The sequence below is a fragment of the Dasypus novemcinctus genome, chromosome 10 (genome assembly GCF_030445035.2).
Source record: "Dasypus novemcinctus isolate mDasNov1 chromosome 10, mDasNov1.1.hap2, whole genome shotgun sequence".
Lineage (NCBI taxonomy): Eukaryota > Metazoa > Chordata > Mammalia > Cingulata > Dasypodidae > Dasypus > Dasypus novemcinctus.
This window is the reverse complement of record NC_080682.1, coordinates 59478547-59500583: the sequence shown is the minus strand read 5'-3', so window position 1 is coordinate 59500583 and position 22037 is coordinate 59478547. Positions and strand designations below refer to the sequence as shown.

Below are 22037 nucleotides of genomic sequence, written 5' to 3'. Positions count from 1 at the left end.
GTGGATCTGCTCTGCTTGAAGGTGTTTGGCCTTGAGGGCAGAGATTGCCTGGCTTCTCTCCATCCACAGAGCTGCAGGTCTATAGGTCTCTCAACCATTAAGCAGTGTGATTTGATGTCCTGGTTTGACTCTTGTGGACCCCAGAAAATTATGTTCTTAAGCTAACCCATTCCTATGCATGTGTTCAGTTAAGAGACCTTTTGATTACATCAATTCAGTTATGGGCCTTTGATTAGATTGTGGGATCTAGGGTGGGTCGTAATCCTTTTAATGGAGTCATTAAATGGAGGCACAGAAAAAGGAGGCTGCCATTTTTACACTGCCATCTAAGAGAGGACTCTAGGATCACCTACAGCTGCAGAAAGACAGAAACCTTAAGAAGCTGAAAGAGAGGCCAGAACTGGAATCAGAGGAACAGGCCAAGATGAAGAGACATATCCTGGGGGAAAAGGAGCCGTGTCCCTGAACACCCACAGCTGAGCTCAGGGAGACCAGGAGCCTGGAGGAGAGGCAGAGGCCAGCTGCCATTTTGTCCTGCCACATGGCAGGAGTCCACAATCTGTCAGCAGTCAATTTTTGGTGAGACAGCATCTCTGATGATGCCTTAATTTGGACATTTTTGCAGCCTCAGAACTGTAAGATTTAACTCTAATAAATTCGCATTTTAAAAGTTAACTCTTTTCTGATATTTTTGCATTAGCAGCCTTTAGCAAACTAAAATAATCAGTGTCTTAATTCCTTGACCACCATCTTCCTGACAATACATAAGGCCTGTAGGCTGCCGGTGCTCAATCCCTGAGCAGATTGAATAGATCCCCATTCAATCTAGACAGAGGACTGCTATTAACACACCTAAAAGCAAGTACCTTCTTACACTGAGGTCACAGCGACCTTCCTACAGTCAAATAAAATTTCTAACTACCCACCTCCACCCCTGGCATGAACTGCTATTAAAGTAGGGACCTCCAACTCTGAGCTTGAAGACATGACTTTTAAAAACTGGAATTCAGGACTACACATTTATCCTTCAAATTCTTTCTACTACTTTCATCCAGTCATTCCCAACTGCTGAAATATTTTTTACTCTGGATTTGGCTTCCAGTAACTTTGCTTTCCCCCCATTTCATGTCATCTCTATATTTGAAAAGGATCTTTTCTGTATTTTCAAAGAGAAAACAATCTTCTCCGATGTTGGTGGGAACTGTCTGTTACATTTACAATATGCATAACATTTTTCTCTGGTATTCAGGAATTCCTAGGATTCTAGAAGGTCTCTCCATTGAACAACCTGAGGGAGACACCACAGAGAATCAAGCCACTTGGATGGGATATGGTCCAACAGGGGCATAAGTGATCAGCAGGAGTTAACCTGAGAAAGAAAGGCTTAGGGTAGATGGCAGTAGCCTTTGGGACCAACAGTCATTGTTAAGCCCTGGTTGCTGGATTGGATAGTCAGTCAAGTGAAGTAAAGCTTTCCTCCCAGAGAGAAAAAGCCTTAACAAATATCCATTGACCATGGTGTGGATGAACCAAAAAGAATATGGATAAGATTACTAGACTTATTTCCCCAAAGTCAGATGGATCCTGAATGGCAGAGCTCAAGTTCGAGTCCAGGTGCTTTCTTCCTTCAAAACCAGCTGGACAATTCTCATGGTAAGCCCCATCCTCAGTTCACTTCTATCACCATGAGCATCTCAATGATTCCCAGCTTTTTTCTCCAGGGATATGAATAAAGTTAGGCATGCTGAGGACTTTTTAAATGTTGGGGATAGGAGAGGGGACAATAAGGAAGGGAAACTGCAAAAGGTACCCTCTTTAGTATGCTTCAGCTTCTGATCTGAAGCTCAATATTTACTTTGATGTAAGGAAAGTCCAATGCTAACTGATGGAAATGGCCAGGGCAGTCAAAACTGTGCATGATCTTTTGGGGGGAAAAAATCTCTTTTTACCTAACTGGGAAAATAAACTTAGCAGAAGCAATTATCAGCAGGACATACACCTTGTGACTTCATTTCTGGCAATGGCCTGGACTGTACATTTTCCCAAGCAGCTTTAAAATGCATAAAAATGTATCCTGAGAAAGTCTGCTTTTCCTAGACAGCTTTCTAATGCATAAACACGTCTTCAGAAAGTTTTCAAAAAAAGGAAAAATGTCCTTCATATAACACAAATTATGAGCCCACTTCATGTTAAAAACTTGTACCCTGAGGCTTTGGCCCAGAAAAAACTCAATGTTTGAAGAGTAGCTTCTTTAGAAATGATTAATTTTGATATTCTACAGGCACAAGAAGATTAATAAAAGGAATTGAGGTTTTACAGATGAGGAAAACCAGAGCTGCCTTGAAATGCCTTATCAACAGAAAAGGTAAAAAAAAAAAAAAGTCTTTTGAATGCAATTAGCATTTAATATGAATATTCAAAAAGGGAAACTTCAGCCTGTGATTTCTCTCTCCCACCTCTAGTTATTGGTCAGGTGCTCATCCCCCCATTTTCATCTCTGTCTTTTAGCCTCTTCAGAGTTCAGCAGATTGAAGGGAAACACCTGGAGAAACTTCGGAATTTTATGCATCCAGAAAATGGAATTAACTCATCAACCCCTCTTTTCTCTCCATCCTTGATATTCAGGGCTTATGTATGATTCCTTTTGGTGTTGAAAATACCTTGGGAAGCAGACATGGCTCAAATGATAGAGCATCCATCTACCATATGGAGGGTCCAGGGTTCAATCCACAGTGCTGCCGCACGCAAGGAGTACCATGCCATACAAGGGAGCCCCCACATAGGGGTGCCCCACATGCAAGGAGTGCGCCCCATGAGTAAAGCTGCCCCGCGTGAAGAAAGCACATCCCGCCCAGGAGTGGCACCGCACACACAGAGAGCTGACACAGCAAGATGATGCAACAAAAAAGAGACGCAGTTTCCCAGTGCTGCCTGATAATGCAAATGGATAATACAGTGAATGGACAGAGAGAGCAGACAATGGGGGGGAAGGGGAGAGAAATAAATCTTAAAAAAAAAAATACCTTGCTACAAACTTTGAGAAATATCACCCCCTTGTGTGCCACTTCATGAGAAGAACAAGCAATGGAACCATGTTGAGAAATTCTGTTCCTTAAAATTTATACATGATATGAGGCAAAACACAGCACCACTTATGGATTATTCTTGTCTTTAAAAAAAAAAAAAGGGAACCTAAATTTAATCAAGCCTCTAGATCTAACTACTGGTTTACAGGAACTACGGGGGATAGAGACTCAAAGTTAAAAGACCAGGGGAGCAGTTGTGGGTCAAGCCGTTGAGCCTTGCTTCCCATGTTGGAAGTCCTGGGTTTGGTCCCTGGAGCCTAAAAACAAAAACAAAATAACAAGCAAACAAATGAAAAAACCAACTCTGTGAAGCCAATGTGGTTCAGTGGTTGAGTGCCGGCTTCCCACATGGGAGGTCCCGGGTTCTATCCCTGGCCCTGCATCTCAAAAAAAAAAAAAAAAAAAAAAAAAGACCATGTGGTGGACTGTGTTATGTCCTCCCATTCACACGTGCTCTTGGTCTTGATCTCCATTCCTTTGGGTGTAAATCTATTCGTAAACAGGACCTCTTGAAGACACTATTTTAGTTAAGGTGTGGCCTAGCTGAATAATGTTGGGCCTTACTCTGGATTACTGGAGTCCTTTATAAAGCAGAAGAAGTTCATGCAGAGAGAGAGAGAAAGTCATGGGGAGAAAGCAGGAAGTCAGTGGGAACCCAGACTTTTACAGGAAAGCCAAAGGACACAAGGCTTGTCGGCCAGCCAGAATGCTACCAACCCTGGGAGGAAGTAAGTCTTCTAGCCAATGCCTATATTTGGATTTCTGGCCTCTGAAACTGTGAACCAATGAATCCCCACTGTCTAAGCCAACTCACTGTGTGGTATTTGTCATAGCAGCCTGGAAAATTGAGAGAGACCATAAGATGGAAAACACCCTACCAGACAACTGAACTGCTTTCTCTAATAAATCCTGAATGAGAGGAAAAGAGAAGTATAAAGAGTCTTAAGAGAGGACAACTACCACTACCACCACCAACAAAACAATAAACCTCAGCATAAATGCTCTGTGGCAAATTATCATTGCCATGGCACAAGGATGAGCCAAACCTGACTCATCATCCCGAGAGGATTTAGGGCCCAAAGAACAAGGAACCGCCCCTGGGAAATCTCTGGTCACACCAGAATACTTAGGTTTAGATATTTATTGAATGAGAATCCAATTTCCCTGTGGTCACAGTAATTTCAAACATCATTTTCATATTCACTTATAAGATCTTACTTGGAGAATGAATATATACTGGCTTAGCTTTGTGTACTTGTTCAGAGCTGGCTGCAACCTAGCACAGCTTCGTCTAGATTGAACACTAATACTATTTTACTATATGCCTGAGTATGATGTGCTAAGAGTATAATATTTTGCACAGATATTGTTAGTAATGTCATCTAGCCATTTCTCTTTTCTTTGTGTAATACAGTTTTACAGTGGAAATAAATGGATGGATGGATATGTTCAAAAACATAAGATTATTCTGCTAGGCATAGACAGGGAGAGGGGAAAAGGTACAGTTTCTTTTACTAAAAAAACCTAAAAATAAAACAAGTTAAATTTGATTTATTTGGAAAAAAGCACAAGTAATAGCTGTTATCAGATAATGCACAGGTATAAAATTTAATCCAGACTCTGTAATATGGACAATTTAGTTTTTCATTTCAGTTCAGACCTCAAGGAAAAGATGTATTCTTGACTAACAAAGGCATGGTGGTATCTTGTGCCACTTGTAACTGAAAATTTTGATAGTTCTCATTATTGTACATTTTTCTATGAGCTTTAAAAAGTAAACTCTGGGAAGCAAATAAGGCTCAAGCAATTGGGCTCCCATCTACCATACGGGAGGCCCCAGGAATCAAACCCGGGGCCCTCTGCTGAAAGCAAGCTGGCCTGCGCTCCAGAGAGCTGGCAGTCTGTGCCCTGGAGAGCTGGTACAGCAAGATGATGCAAAAAAGGGAGATAGAGGAGAAACAGTGAGAGATGCAGCAGCCTGGGGAGATGAGGTGGCGCAAGCAATTGAGTGTCTCTCTCCCACACTGGAGGTCCCAGGATCGGTTCCCAGTGCCTCCTAAAAAGAAAGACAAGAAGAAAGTTCCAGTTCCCAGAGCCTCCTAAAGAGAAAGGTGAGAAGACAAGCAGATATGGAAGAACACACAGCGAATGGACACAGAGAGCAGACAGTGAGTGCAAAACATGGGGGAGGGGATAAAAATTTTTTTTGAAAAGTAAACTACCCCTATCCTATCTTTCATTTAATTTTTATCTGGGTATCGGACATCCCTTGGCATCCAGCTCCATGTATCTGGAGTGGAAGGAGACTTACCTCACCTCCACCAACCCTGACTTTTTAATTCTGTACTGAATATCTCATTTGCCTACCCTACATCTAACCCCTTCATTCTGTAATAGATGCCCTCTTTTCCTTTCAGTGCCCCTTCCCCAATTCCACTCTCAGGCTCCAGGGGTGAGTGTGTGACTAAGGCCCAACCAATCACACCACAGCATTCTCTTGTCACATGATCCAAGCCAGGCCAATCAAAGCCTTCCTTGGTCTTTTGCAGGAGAACTACCAGTAGAGAGGCATTCTCCTTCTGAGACTATAGGTCCCAAAACCAGACAAGCCCAAAACTGCCAGGAGCTGTTTTTGCCACAATATGAAAAGAACTTGTCTGAGGAAAGCAGAGCCAAGGGATAGTGAAATGATGCAGCCACGGATTTTTTAAGATATAATATGATCAGCTGCTAAATTCCCTATTACAAGTGGGGATTTGTACCCTGACCTTTTAAAAAAAAGTCCTAATTATTATATGTAATCTAGCAGCATATCCAAAAGGTAATTGGATTCATTTTTCAACAAATGTATCAGAACACAATACCTGTAAATGAGTACTGGTCCTGTCAAAGCATTACTTTTTGGAGGATGCCCACTTAAGTACTCCTATAAAGCTGTTATTATCAAAACCTTATTTGTATTCCTCTTTGGAAATTTTCTTTATAGTCATGGCTCATATGTCTTCACTTTCCATGCAGCCTAGTCCTCGGCCACTATTTAATAGGAGACACAGCTGAGTGGTTAATAGCCTGACAACATAGCCAGTATAAATCAGCCCTTGTGAACCATCAAGCTTTCTTCACCACTGGAAATGGTACACAAACCTCCCCCAACTGACCTTTTCCCTCTTATTTCACACTCAGAGCGTAGCTGAGAGATACTCTTAAATCTAGTTTCCCACAACTGTTTGGAGAGAACATAGGCCAAAAAAGCACAATATTTGCTGCTCCCTACTGCTCAGAACATTTTTTGGCATGATTTTCCTTCCTATCACAAAGATATCAGAATTCACATTTTCATAGACCACATCATCAGGTCATACAAAAAACATCTGGGTCTCCCCTTACAGGACCCTGGCACCTGAGGTGCTAATTCATCAGAATCCCACTTTCATCTGACTCACTGGTTTCTATATTCTCAGAACTTTATTTGGCTCTATGGCCAGAGACTGCTGCTGGCTCCACCCAAGAACGGCTATCCCAAATCCACATAATAGACAAACTCTGCATCTCAGGCAGGAAAGATAGAGCAGGATCTTTCAGACTGGGCTCCCAAAGGCTCCCACCCATCTGGCCCACACACTCTGTCTCTGAGAAAATTTACTCAACCATGCTCAATGATAGTAAAACAAATCCCCTCCCTTAAACCCCAGTATCAAGCATGGGCTCTCATACCTTCTCCAGTTGAAACAGAGGCACTATTCACCCATAAATAGGCACATGTGAGGAACATACTCAGCACTTTCCCAGTGCATACTCAGCACTTTCCCAGGCACAAACCCCTCAACTGACCCATTAGTTACCCAGCAAAGTAACTTCAGGTGATAAAACAATGGGAAAACCTTATAATGAATTCAAAGGAATCACACACACTCACAAAGGGATTTTGAGGCCAGAGGCATTAGAGTTACAAGTCTTGAGAAGGAGGAAACTTGAAATAGGGACTTCTGACACAAAATAAGACTTGAAAAAATGTTGAGCAATGCCATGTTCTTGAAGAAAGGACTCAAATTTTAAAAAGCAATCTTTTTCAAATTAAAGTTTAAACCTGATGTAATCTCATTCAAAATTTCAGTGACGACTTTTTAAAAGTATACACTAACTTGAGGAAAGTTTTAAAGTTACAGAAAAATGTTGAAGATAATATGGAGAGGACCTCTATACCCTATACTCAGTTTCCCCTATTATGAACATCTGCATCAGGATGATACATTTGTCACAACTAATGAATCTACACTGATAAAGACTTTCCTTTAAAAAAATGAATCTCAAGTTAATCTTGAGGAATAAATGAGAGGATAGCCAACACTATTTTGAAAAAGAAGCACAATGCTGGAGAACTCTGTTAGTTATGTAAACAGATTTTCTTTGCCATAGCAAAGAATATAGTCTACTACTTGAGCAGAAAGAGCCATGTCAATCGAAGAACAAAATAAGGAGTCTAGAAATGGACAAAAGGAATTTGTTTGATAAAGGTAGCATTTTGAAATCAATAAAGAAAGTGTGGACTTGGACTGTCTAAAATGGTTTGAGGATACTGACTGGGCAATTGGGAAAAAATCGAGTTGTAATTCAACTCTTAAATAAATTCAGGATGAGTTAAGTATTAAATATAAAAATTAAATCCAAACTGTGCCAGAAAAAAATACTCCTGTGGTGGGGAAAAAATCTTTCTAGACACGGTACAAAAGCCAAAAACCTGAAACTGTAAACCACAAACCTGATCATTTTTACTATAAAAATAAAAACTTCTGAATGGAAAAAATTAACCCATCATAGTTAAAATACAAACCAGAGAAAATATGCACAGTATATAGGATGAGCAAAGAGTGAATATCCTTATACACAGAGAATTTTTATAGGTCACTAGTCATTGGATGAATTATCTGATTCATAACTAAAGCCCCAGCACTTGTCCACGGAGCCTCTCTTCTCTCTCCTCCCTCAAGGACGATGCCCCAGCAACTCTAATCCTTCTCATCATCAGCTGTTCCCTCTCCTGGATCATTCCCTTCAGCAAACAAACATGAAGGTATCTCTTACCTAAAAATAAATAAAACAATTATAAAAATCTTCTTCTGACCTTCTTCCCACCCAACTAAAATCCCATTTCATTGCTCCCTTTGCAGCAATAACTCTGTTAAGAGTTATCTTTACACAATATCTCCAATTTACCTCTTCTCATTATCTCTTAAATCCAGCTTATATTGAGCTTTTGCCCGTTCCCTCTAATCTTCCCAGACATACCTACAGTACTACCATATTAGCTTGGTAAATATATTTTCACAGTGTATTTTCCACAGATACAAATAGGCCTCCAAATGGTTTTTCCTTTTAAAGTTACCTTTGGATGGTTAGATAACAGATGACTTTTACTTTCTTCTTTACAACATTTTGGTGCTGTCTGAATTTTAAAATAATGAGCTCATGTTACTTTAAGAACAAGGGAGAGAAAGCTATCTTTACTCTAAATAAAGTCACCATTTTAGCCTTAAGAATACTATATCTGTGACTTTGTTTTAAAAATGACAAGTTCAAAATAAAGCTACAATAAATGTACTTGCTCACTTTCAATAGGAAAAAAAAAAAAACATGAGGAGCCCCTCATTTCAGAGAAACATTTCCCTGGATGACTATGTTTCGTGTAGCTTCTACATCCATGTTTTTCTAGGTGGAGGCTTTGATCTCTCTGGGGCAGAGGACAGGGAGAAGGATAAATGGTGAGTTGGTCTCAAAAGTGTCTAAGATGGGACTGCAGACACAAGAGGTCCAAAATACTGCTTTGGATCATGAACGATACCTTCCACTGTTCCGATATGCCCTCTCCCCATCTAACACGCATGCGCGCGCACATTCTCTGTAACCAACATGCCGGGACCCTCATTACCCACTTCCCACCTTCCTGCACGGAGACCATGCTCATTACCAGCTTCGCGCCCCTGGTGACCACCTTTCCCTCTGAGCTCCTTTCTTCTCCTGCTCAGAATAAACCCATTAATTTTCCTCACCTTTAGGAGACAAAAATAATTTCAAAAATAAAAGTCAGAAGCCATGGTATGGACAGGGTAAGTCTATAAAGCCAAAATGTTTTTAAAGTAATTTTAAGAGGTTGAGAATATTTTCAAAAAGTCAATGAATACCTCATGAAGGTTGAAACACAGAACTTTGTAATGCCCTACAAATATGCATTTGCTGAATTACATCTAAGCTGAAGTTACTCATTTTTATAACATATAAAACCATGTAAATATATACCTGTTCTTAGAAAAAGGTTTTAAAATGTATACAGCATAATATTAATAGTAGTTTCATTTGGGTTATTGGCAGGGGTTTTCATTCCCTTCTCTATATAGTCTGTATTTTCCAAAAATTTTCAAGTTTATGCACATTGTTGATATGACCTTTTAAAAACTTGAATACAATGGGAAACGGACTTTGGCCCAGTGGTTAGGGCGTCCGTCTACCATATGGGAGGTCCGCGGTTCAAACCCCGGGCCTCCTTGACCCGTGTGGAGCTGGCCATGCGCAGCGCTGATGCACACAAGGAGTGCTGTGCCACGCAAGGGTGTCCCCCGCGTGGGGGAGCCCCACGCGCCCGCGGGGAGTGCGACCGTGAGGAGAGCCGCCCAGCGTGAAAAGAAAGAGCAGCCTGCCCAGGAATGGCGCCGCCCACACTTCCCGTGCCGCTGACGACAACAGAAGCAGACAAAGAAACAAGATGCAACAAATAGACACCAAGAACAGACAACCAGGGGAGGGGGGGAAATTAAATAAATAAATCTTTAAAAAAAAAATAAAAAATAAAAACTTGAATACACTAATTGAATATATACCCAGAGGGAAAAGAGTAGAAAAGATGGAATGGGACGTTGAGAACAAGTGTAGCAAAAGGTGAGAAGGGAAGGCCAAGCAGCTGCTGAATTATTCCACTCTAAGTAAGATGAACAGTGGACAAAGCTCTAAGTCACGAGTCTCCATTTCCAGCCTGCAAACCCAAGGGTCTCGAACTTTGCTCTGGTCATCATGGCTAAGACACCCCAGCCAAATCCAATGCAAGACAATAGGAAATTTTTTAAAACTCTAAACCAAATTTCCCCTTTAAGAGGGGAAATTAACAGCTCATTGCTGCGCGGTAGCAGGCAGTAGATAGAAGAACTCTCAAGAATGCTGATAGTGGGAAACGGACTTTGGCCCAGTGGTTAGGGCATCCGATTACCACATGGGAGGCCCCCGGTTCAAGCCCCGGGCCTCCTTGACCTGTGTGGAGCTGGCCCATGCGCAGTGCTGATGCGCGCAAGGAGTGCCCTGCCACACAGGGGTGTCCCACTCGCAAGGAGTGCACCCATAAGGAGAGCCACCCAGCACGAAGGAGGGAGTAGCCTGCCGAGGAATGGTGCCACCCACACTTCCCGTGCCCTTCCCGTGCCCTGACGACAACAGAAGTGGACAACAGAAGTGGACAAAGAGACGCAGCAAAAAGACACAGAAAACAGACTCCCGGGGGAGGGGAGGGGAATTAAATAAATAAAAATAAATCTTTAAAAAAAAAAAGAATGCTGATAGTCTGTCTCTCAGCTGGTTCTCTCCACCTTTGCTTTGTGTCTTAAGCTCCAGGAGTCACTTAAAAGCAGAATATCTATTTTTAAGAAGAATATCTCTAGGACAGGTACCTTATGTTCACAGAGGCTGAGAGAGAAGGTGGTGGGCTGTGCATTGGAACTCCCAGCCAGCAAAGACAGCTATCTCTTTTGGCACAGGTTCCCAGGGATGAGACCATGTCTAGTGGGGATTTTCTCCAGATTCTCTAGCCTTAGCCCTACCAAAATGCACAGCTTTGTTTTCACCACACATCACTCATCGTGAGTCTTTCGTTTTTCCTTTAAAGCATCCATAGGTCAAATACTGTGAGTTCCCAACAGTCTGTGAACTTCTTGGACCAGCAAAGGGACATTCATTTTGCTCAGCACTCCTTTAGCATTTCTATTGTGTTTGATTTCCCACTCCCCCTACCCAACTCCCCAGAGAATAACTTCTTCCTTGTTTTAATAACTTGGACCACAGTCAAGGTTGATGTGTTTCTTCTCCATTTTGCAGGCTATTTTCTTCAGAAGAGACAAAACAGAGGCTAACAGGAGTAGCCTAGGCTTGTTAGCAGCCTTAGGAAATCAGTAGGCATAAAGAACACACACCAAAAAATGTTTTTAAGGAAAGAAACAGTGGATAAAGCATTGCACCATAAATAGAATTATACATAATGGTTGGTTAATACTTAGAAGGAGTCCCCTACATTTTTTTTCTCCCTGGGACCTGCTTAAAAATCTACTTTCATTCAGGGTCAGAGTGAAAGAAAGCAGTTTCATAAAGTATGTTCTCCCTTTGACTTAAGTTGAAATAAGCCATCCTCTCACTTGAAGTCATGCAGAAATTATAAAATGAGTAAAGAGACAAAGGAGAAGTGAAGAGTAAGTTGGTGGTAAGAGTAACCTCCCCCCTTATGTCGTGTTTTCATTTCATCTTGCCCTTGCTTTCCTTAAAATCCAATCACCACCCATCACAAAACTACTCCCTGACATCAAATCAAAGATGTCTCCTAGACTTGCTTAGGACACAAGGAAACAAGCCTATTCTTTATGGAGTTACTTTTTTTCAAAGCAACATTTTCAAGGAAAGAAGTCATCAACAAGTATTTTGGTGTTTAGTCTGCAGTATATGATCTTTTAATAAAAAACTGATAATGTCTCATTTTTATGAGTGATATGGCAATTACATATTTTCCCCAGAATGAGTCAAACCTTCAGTTTTCCTGTCATATATCTGTCCTATCCTATCACCATAATTTTTCTTTCCATAGATTTCAAATAGTATCAAGACACTAGTCACGGAATTAAAGCAAAACAGAAGTTACTTCTCTTTGTCTTCATAGGGTACCTTTTCTTAATGTATTTTCTATTAACTCTGTTTATACCATGGCAAACAAAAGTTAAATCCAGAATCATGGAAAATAATGATTCCTACTCATACTGTGTCTCCACTGGAAGGAAAGGGTGAATATAAGCAATAAATTTCTCACTACTCCAGCATAAGCCAAAATTTCTATTGGAATTACAGCAACAACTGAATCCAGTTCTCTGTTGTTCATGGGCTTGGAAGAATGAGCTAAGGAGTAACTCTTTTTAGGTAAAAGACAGGTAAATTATGGGTCATGACACATGAGAGAGTTGTATCATCAATCCAATATAACACAACCATCACTTTCAAAAATGACGTAGGGAAGAGGATGTGGCTCAAGTGACTGGGCTCCCATCTACCATATGTGAGGTCCAGGGTTCGAGTTCTGAGGTCTCCTAGTGAAGGCAAGTCAGGCTGCACGTTGAGCTAGCCCAAGTGGAGAGCTGGGGCAGCAAGATGACACAACAAAAAGAGAAAGAGGAGAGACAATAAGAGACAGAGCAGACCAGAGAGCTGAGGTGGCACAAGAGATTGAGCACCTCTCTCCCACTCTGCAAAGTCCCAGGATCAGTTCCCACTGCTGCCTAAAGAGAAGACAAGCAGACACAGAAGAACGCACAGCAAATGAACACAGAGCAGACAATGGTGGTGGTGGTGGTGGTGGGGGGAATAAATAAACAAATAAGGCTTTTTTTAAGATGGCGTAGAGTAAAATATATCAGCGTGCACAGTGTGTAGTAAGGATAAGGATTGGCTAGTGAAACTTTTCAGTGAGTGTGTATGTGTGTGTGTGCATGTGTACATATTGGGTCTCAATGTAAAAGATATTTCTAACTCTGAGTTACTGTCTAAAAAGGTTAGAATTCACTAATCTAAGACACCCCAGGACAGACTGAACTGTCTTCCTGCATGGCTCTAGCACTTACTTGCTATATGACCTTGAGTGTGTGACTTAATCTTTCTAGTCACCTCATCCCAAAAATGGGTATGATCAGAACACCCTGGGCTTGCTGGGAGATCAGATGAGGAAACCTATGTAAAGACCCTCACACAGGGCAAAATAATGTTCACATCCATCTCAGATAAATGTTCATTTCAATAAATGGAAGCAAAGATAGTTAACAAAGAATAATCTAAAGGGATAAATGCACAGTGTGAGAGATGCTACAAAGTTAGACAATTTTAACAAACAGGGTTGACCCTGACCATATCAGACAAATGACTAATATATAAAGACCTTAAAAGGTATCAAAATTTTTCTCAACTATGGAAAGACCCATATTCAAGAACATTCCAAGATTCCTTATCTTTGATTTTGGTAATTAAACCCTATACTCCAGCATGAAGAAATTTTTAAAAAATTGAAACATACTGGTCATTTCATAATTATGCTCTGTCTATTCCTGGAATTTAGTTTGGGAGTGTTACGGAGCTCTGAGTAGAAGAGAGAGAAGAAAAGCAGGGGATCCAGAAAGAAAGGACAGGGCAAAGAGGCCAAGAAACTAGGGCAAGTTGAGAGGCAGGGAGAGAAAGAGAATGCTGAAATTGTCACCAGCTATCAACAGTTCCTTGGATGGAAGCAAAGGAAGGCTCTTTTCTTTCACAACTGGATAGAGAAAATGGAAATTTGTATAAAATAGTAAGGAATTTGGGGATGGGGTGGGCAGAGGTTCTAAAAGCAAGTCTTGGGAGATGAAAACCAATTCGGCTGATCATGGAAGGGAAAAAAAAAAAAAAAAAAAAAAAAAACCCAGGATGGAGTCGAAGAAAGAAAGAAGGAAGAAAAGAGGGATTACGAAAAGAAAATAAAACCAAGAGAAATAGCCACATAAATGCCCCAAAGTACAGACCGTAGGACTGGGGAAGTCACAAATGTTTGAGGATGAAAAAAATACGTTTTTGCAAAGCCTGCACACAGAGTTAAGAGTAAAAATGAGGTCCCCTCCTAAGAGATTTAAAGGTAAATAGAGAAAAGGCAAGCTAAGTATGACTGAAAGACTTGACTGATCTAACCAGAATATGTATAAAGTCACAAATTTAGAGTTTTGTGAAGCATTCAAGAGGAAAAGAAGAGGATTCCCTCTGGGTTATTATTATTTAATTGTTTTCCAGCGTTATGTTGATGGGAAATGTCTCCACCTCCTTTTCTACCCACAGCATGTTTCACATAAACAACAAGAAACACAGAGAGAGATGGATAGGATTCTTCCCATTCCAGCGGCACCAACTGCTACCCTGATTACCCATTGCCATTGCTGCTCCTAACTTCTGCATGGCCCCAGGTGCCCGTCAACAAGGCCTACACCATTTGCTCTGCAATCACGGCATTGTCCACTCACTTGCTCTGCCCTTCTGTCCATTTCACTGAGCTGGAGCTCCCAGCAGCAACTCTAGAAGAGAAGAAGAGGTGGGGAATGGGGAATGGCACATGCATGGCTCTGGCAAGCCCCCCAAGATCCCAGAATCCACTGGGAAGCCACTAACTACACAAGAGATGGCTGGACAAGAGTGTTGAATTAAGTCCCCAACACCCTGGGGCCAACGGTGGAGTGGAAAGCACCACAGGGAGGCTTGAAAAAACCTGTGCTTTGGAATGAGATCTGAACTTGGAATCCCAGCTCTGACACTTACTAGCTATGAGAACTTGAAAAGTTAGCGTAACTGTCTGAGTTTGACTTACACATTTGTAAAACAGGATAAGCCTCTTGAAGTCATCAGGAAGATAAAATGAGGTGACCTAGAAAGTATCTGATTCATAGTAGGCACTTCATGAGTGCCGGGTCCTACTGCCCATCCCCTCAGACTTATTAGAAAACTAAAAATGAGTTGTTTTACTATTGGAAGCAAGTCCTATCTTCTGTCCTTTTTTTTTTTTTCCTTCATTTTCCAGACCCAACTGTAGCCCCTAGCTATGTCTGAAAGATGCATTCTCCCAGTGACTATATATCAAGAGTGAAGAAAGCCTGCTGGTGTGACCAGGTATAAGTGCCTCAGACTTTGGATTGTTCAGATCACCATCACTCAAGTACAAATTTAGATCCTGGACTTTGTACATCCAAAGCATTTCTGGGTAAGGAAGTGTAATGGTTAACATCTGTGATAGCACTAGCAAAACATAAATGCTAAAGGAAGTTGAGTGGACATAACTTAAAAAAACTATACAACACTTTTTAAAAGGCCATATTTAAGTGTTCCCATCATTCTCAATAACCTTGTGCCAGACAACAACATTCCCTATTTGTGTTTCTGAAAATTTAATACTGAACACAACTCTCCAACTGAGGGAGGGAAGAAAGCATCTTAACGTTACAGACAGCCATGCCCATCCTTACAAAACTCACTTTCTTCCTAAGTTATGAGCACCTTTAATGTGGTTCAAACAGGTAGAATTGTTTAAAGGCAATGGAGTAGAGACGATCTTACCCCTTTAAAGTGGCTCCTAAGTTCATCTGATTCCAGGTCATGCATTCAAGCTGGGAGGTCATTTGGTATAAATTGTCACTGTGAAAAACATCCAGAGTTAGAAATACATAACCACAAAAACAAACAAACAAGCAAGCAATTGTTTCTTCAAAAGAGAATGGGGTTTTAACTTTTCTTTCCAGTGAAAGTGTCGGCATTTTCCCTATGAATGAATCTGCAAATCTGAAATGATTTTCATTTCATCCCATTGATTTCTGCATGATTATTCACTTCAGACATAGCAGAAAGGATGCGAGAGTAATCAGGAAGCCTTTTTAAAAACCTTAGTATACCAAACGTTGAAAGTTTCTAAAGAGGTATTAAACCTTTGAGAGGAAGAGGCTGAATGAAGGGAGTGAAACTTTGAAAGGCAACACAGCCTGGATAACTCAACATTAAAGTTAAAAGCCTGGAGCTGAAAGTAAAAGACAGGAGATTAATTATTCGTGAAAAGGCCATTAAGTTGTTTTAATCAAAAGGATAAGTATCATGTGGATTATGAGGGTCTGAAAAGTCAAAGAGTGATGGGTGATGAATGGTCTAATACACGAGGACATGACAACAAAAGAAAGAGGATGATAAACTCTATGTGCAAGTGAAGGAATCGGTCTCTGCAAGTTTTATAATCCTGGTACAAATCAAATAGAGTGGGGAAGAAAAAAGCCTCAGCCCAGTTCTATAAAATTCTGTGAGGGAAAACACCAGATGACTGCTTGCATTAAGACCCACCCCAAAGGAAAAAATACATTGCCCTGTAAACCAACCAAAAAGTCATTCATTCCCATTTCTGTTTTTATCGCATTCCTAGAAAACTAGCTCACAAACCAATTATCAGTAATCTCCTACATTACCAAACTGTATTATGGATAAATTTAGGCCTGAACTGAAAAGGTTAATTATAAAATTTGAGACCCAAAAGATTAATGGGTTGTCTGGGATCCCTTGGTCTAAACATATTACAGAAGAAAATTTTCACTCTACCTTTATGGCAGAAGTGAAAGAAGTAAGTCTTCAATATATAATGTATAATATCAGATTGCAAATTCTGGACAATTTCCTCGTCATGACATTCCTTTGGATTGCTTCACAGGGTAGAAACAACACCAAATTTTAATTAGAGACTTCTGTCAGCCCAACCAAATTGAGAGTTTACGGAGGGGTGAGGGAAATTACAGCAACTTGGAATAAATGAATCAATCCTGTGCTCCTTCTCTGAGCATAGTTGATTAATCATGGTAGTGTCCATCTGACTCTCATGTAATCACTCTGAAAATTATTTGGAACTCCCTGGTGGTGGGTACACAGGATAAGGAGGAAATCGAATTCCAGGAGGGAATTTTGCATATGAAAAGTGAAGTGACTTCGAACTTGAAGTATGTGTAGTTTCATTAGTCAGTGTATATCTGGACCCCATCATTCATCCCTGTGTCTGACTAGCCATTATGCTACTACAATATCCTACATATCAATGAAAAAAATTATTAGTTTCTCCTATAGCTTCCCTGTTTGCAGCAGTGGATGGTGCTGGTCTGTGCCACTACGTTTTGCAATTCCACAAATTCTTGTGTAAGTCTGGTGTAATTAATTCCTGAAGGACCCCAATTTTTATTAGAATTGCCAGGCTGCTGTATTTACCACGGGAGAGTTTCATGAACTTTCTTTAGGCTGACAGTTCATTAATAAGAGGCCTCCTCCACAATCTCTACTGGTTTTTGTTCTCCTGCACCTTTTCATCAAGCAATCCATTTATTAATCTTGCCATTAATCTTAGCCAACAGGCATTGTATTCCCCAGGCAGCTTTATATTTTTGTCACTAATTTTTTTTAAAAAGTGTTCACCAACTAAAATCACTCAGCCCCAGTTGACAATTTTCCTAGGCCCCATTGGGATATGGGATCTTTCTTGAATTTATTTCATCCTCACATAAGAGTAAGAAATCATTGCAATTTTCAAGAACTCTGAAAAACAGGATGAGTGACTGAAATTCACTTATGAGAGTTAATAATAATAAGTCCCAAATATCTTAACTTTATGATTTAGGAATTTTCTCACAGGCTTAAAGAAGAGTCAGTTGATGCCTAAGGGTCTCTCTATAAGGAAGTACCCCAAAGTGAATATATACATATTTTAGGAGGTACTGGGGATTGAACCCAGGACCTTGTACATGGGAAGCAGGCACTCAACCACTAAGCTACACATGCTCCCCATAAATATATATATATTTTTTTAATTTTTAATTTTATTTTCATTGACCTTTAATTTTTACACCAACATCTTATATGGAGGGCATACAAATGTGGTCCTTTCTTTTTCTTTTTTTAAAATATAGTTTTTATTTATTTTTGAAAGATACACAGATCACACAAAATGCTACATTAAAATATATATAGGAGATTCCTATATGCCCCACTCCCCACACTCCCCACTTTTCCCACATCAACAACTTCTTTCATTAGTGTGGTACAGGGAAACGGACTTTGGCCCAGTGGTTAGGGTGTCCGTCTACCATATGGGAGGTCCGCGGTTCAAACCCCGGGCCTCCTTGACCCGTGTGGAGCTGGCCATGCGCAGTGCTGATGCGCGCAAGGAGTGCCGTGCCACGCAAGGGTGTCCCCCGCGTGGGGGAGCCCCACGTGCAAGGAGTGTGCCCGTGAGGAAAGCTGCCCAGCGTGAAAAGAAAGTGCAGCCTGCCCAGGAATGGCACCGCCCACACTTCCCGTGCTGCTGACGACAACAGAAGTGGACAAAGAAACAAGACGCAGCAAATAGACACAGAGAACAGACAACCAGGGGAGGGGGGGAAATTAAATAAATAAATAAATCATTAGTGTGGTACATTCATTGCATTTGACGAATACATTTTGGAGCACTGCTACACAGCATGGATTAAAGTTTACATTGTTGTTTACACTCTAAAAATATGGAATGCTTTACAAATTTGTGCATCATCCTTACACAGGGGCCATGCTAATCTTCGCTGTATCATTCCAATTTTAGTATATGTGCTGCTGAAGCAAGCACTCCATGAATATATTTTAAAGGGCATTTTGAAAAGCAAATTTTCTCAAATACAGGGTCTATGTCTTACATATATCCTATGTATCTGCCTAGTGGGTGCCTGATAAATCCTCTGTGCCTCTGCTGCCCAATATAGTAGCCATTAGCCATGTGCAACTGGCTCTTGAGCACTTGAAATGTAGCTAGTGCCACATGTTGAAAAGTTAAGATTTGGGCTATATTGGATTAAACAGAGTATATTAAAAGTTAATTTTACGTTCCTTTTTTTAAAATGTGGCTAGAAGGAAATTCTAAATTACACATATGGTTTACAGTATGTTTCTATTGGGAAGTGCCACTCTAGAGGCCTTGGGACCTTGAGCAAATCACTTCACCACTCTGCACCTTAGTTTTCTCATCTGTCAAATGGGGATATTAACCTCAATCAGTCTAAACTGGTAAGACCCAAAAGGGCTCAATGAAGACCATACAGATAACATACTTGAATTTTCCCCAGTCTATCATATTTTGCATAGCACTTTCAGGCAATCCCGATACTCTCACAACAACTTTCTACATACAGCAGGTATAAATATGATCCCCAATTATTAAATGGGGACTGAAGCACAGAAAAGTTAAGAGACAGATCCAAGGTCACAGAGCTTAGTGCTGGCTTCCTGACTGCCCCACCCCCACCCACCCCTGCCCCTTTGAAAGCATCCTGCCATTATTTTGCCTCTGAACTTCACTGTCTCACTATCATTTAAATAATAAAAATACACACAAACAATCTGGAGTTGAAAACGAACAAGCTCAAGGGAACAATGTGGCTTAATCCTTCTCCAGAAAGCTACAAGCTGCCCAATGCCTCTTCTCCAGCTAGCTAAGGAGAGTGCGGCAAGACTCTGATGGGGGCCCTACTTTGTGGTTCTAGCTGCCCTAAGAAATGGCTCAGCCTGCAAACCTTGAGAGGGGAGAGAAGTGGGGGAAGGCAGATGGGGGAGAAGGGCTTTCAGAAAAATCACCAAGCTACTAATAGTTTTCCTGAGGCCAGCGATAGGATCAACTCAATTTTAACCACACCCTGCCTACTGCTTGCTGCCTGGATTAGTCCTTTAGCTTGGCGGGCACAGCCTTCCAGCTGGCAGTCAGTGACAGCAATGACAATAACCGCTGCTTGGCAGAGGACAAAAATGTGAGTTCGAGCTAAAAATACTGGGCCCAAGCACGCTCAGGCTCGGATCTCTTCAGGCGATCAGTCAACACCCAGTTCTCATGATGGAAGCACACGGAAAGGGGCAGTGCCTGTCAAGGGATATATGGCCTCGGACAAACAAAATATCCAATTATTTAATAACCACTGTAGGTGTCGACCCTCTCATTCCCAGAGGAGGTCAGATAAGCAGGTGGTTTGGCTCAGAGCAACCACAGCAGTCACGTAGGCATTTCGGCTCCAACCGTCTAACTCGGCCTGTTCGGAAGTGAACTCTGAAATTGCAGGCTGCCAAAATACATTCCAAAAGTCATGGTGTCCTTTATATATTTTTTTAAGTTGATCTTTAAAAAAAAAAGGAAAAGTCACTTGTTTTCTATGTAAGAAATGTTTGAAGTCAGAGGCAAGGGAGAGAGGAAAGAAACTTCTATAACTGGGATTAATGCAAGTTGGAGTAAAATAAAAGGAAGTCAGTCATTGCAAAAAAGGGGAACTTAAAAGGAAATCAGTAGTAGATCATATAGAGTTTGTTTTGGCCTGGACCGCAGTATTACCGAGTTCTCGACCTCCACACAAAAAAGGAAGGGGAAAAAAAACACAAAAACCCTCAGCTATTATCTGGACTGTAACTCCTCCACACTTCAAATGCATGTGTGATTCAAGAACATTTTCATCTTTAAGTGTGTTTACTATGTTCAGCAGAACAAGGTAGAAAAGTTTATGTTGCCACTAGAACAGAACTGTCGAAACTGGTTGAGATTTGGGTAACCTCTGCCACATAGCTGCTAGCTGGTAGAGGAGCAACTTGGTGGAAATAAAGAGGTTCCTCCTGGGATAAAAATTTTTTAAAAAGCCAAACAAGAAAAAAGCAGGATGACCCGTGTCTGTGATCAGAAATCACGATGCTTCCAGATTAATGACTCTGCCCCAAGTCAGCAGAGTGGATTTACCTCTACCTGACAGCCCAGGCAAACACAGAGGCTACAGCCAGACTTGCACACAGCCCTCTTCCTGAGCTCTTCCCTTCAAGGCGCCTTGCAGGCTGCCTGCTGAGAAATTTCTGCCCAGCAGGCCATGGTGAATAAGTATTTTACAATCACTCTCCTGGTATTGTAATTTCTCCCAAGTTCACCAGCTAACCAAAAGAAAAACCCGCTGGGGATTCAACTTCTAATAATAAACACTTGATCAGCACAAAAGTTAGAGGAATATTTGAAACTCTATTTTCCCTTTCCCTGGAATGAGTCCAGTTCAAGTCTATGGCTTTGATGACACTGCCCACCATCCTGGAAACCATTTCAGACCTTCTACCTTTGTTTCTACTTATGTAGGAAACAAATATTAGCATCTTACCAAATGAAAATACCATTTGAAGTATACATAGATAGCCAAGTGAAAAGATGTATTATTAATTATGATTTTTTTTCTTGGGCATGGACTGCCATATGATTTATGTCTATTTGGAAGGCCAACCTCAATTATGGATCATGCACTTCCCACGGACCTGAGGATCCCACATAAACTCTATGGCTAATAAAGAAGTTTCTTTCACATCTAAACTTCTCCCATAAAACACAATCTACTGGCAACAGGTTCCACTGTCAACTCCACCATTCCTGAATTATGAGCATTCAGTTAGAAATACTGAAACAAGCAATTGTTGCTTCCAAGGTTGGAGTAGTTTTACACTCTTATGTAAAAGGAGTATAGGCAGAAGAAAATACCCTCATTTGAACTGGTAACACAGTTGCTGAAGAAGGATATGCAAAATACTAATAAAAATTTTTTAAAAAAACAGGGAAAAGATCAGAATGTCTAAAAAACCATTGTGCTTTGGAATATTTTTCACGCACGGTACAGAGAACTAGTTTGTTTCCCAAGTAACTGCTTCCATGAAATGGACACAGTCTGGGATTAGGGTCAAGAAGGTGAGCAAGCAGAAGAGGCAGAGGGGCTTCTGTTTAGGGGAAGAGAGCAGGGCAGGCCCAGCAAGATGCCTGTGTTAGGCAGTATTCGGGGAGAAAGTGGTTAGTGAGGTTTGACGTTGCTACCCGTTCCCCCCCCCCCCCCCCCCCGGGACCGTTTCTATCATTCCCTCCATCTTGCCTCTGAGCAAGCACAAACCAGGGCAGCTCTGAAAGCAGTCAGTTCCCCTGGGTCTAATGGAAGAAGAGAAAGATCTCTGCCCTGGGATTCTTTAGGTGTGTGGACTCAATTTCACCCCAATAGTTCATACCCAGTGGTAAAGGTAAAACTGGAGGAGTCTGGAGTTTGAAAGACAGACAGCTGC

The 22037-nt window shown here is 41.1% G+C and overlaps 1 protein-coding gene and 1 non-coding gene across 5 annotated transcripts in view; both read right to left on the bottom strand.

Annotated features, from left to right (window-relative positions):
• Nucleotides 1-22037, bottom strand: part of WT1 (WT1 transcription factor) — a 46540-nt gene that overhangs the window by 13666 nt on the left and 10837 nt on the right. For 2 of the 4 annotated variants that reach the window (XM_071218123.1, XM_004446872.4), the window contains exons 4-5: nt 15498-15575; nt 14414-14464 (exon numbers count right to left, since the gene is read on the bottom strand). In XM_071218123.1, coding sequence (XP_071074224.1) covers nt 14414-14464; nt 15498-15575 — 129 coding nt within the window. The remainder of the gene's footprint in view (nt 1-14413; nt 14465-15497; nt 15576-22037) is intronic. The other 2 variants (XM_071218124.1, XM_071218125.1) reach the window with 1 other exon arrangement.
• On the bottom strand, nt 18452-18558 carry LOC111762437 (U6 spliceosomal RNA). Its single transcript, XR_002795550.1, has one exon. It is a non-coding gene; the product is annotated as a U6 spliceosomal RNA (small nuclear RNA).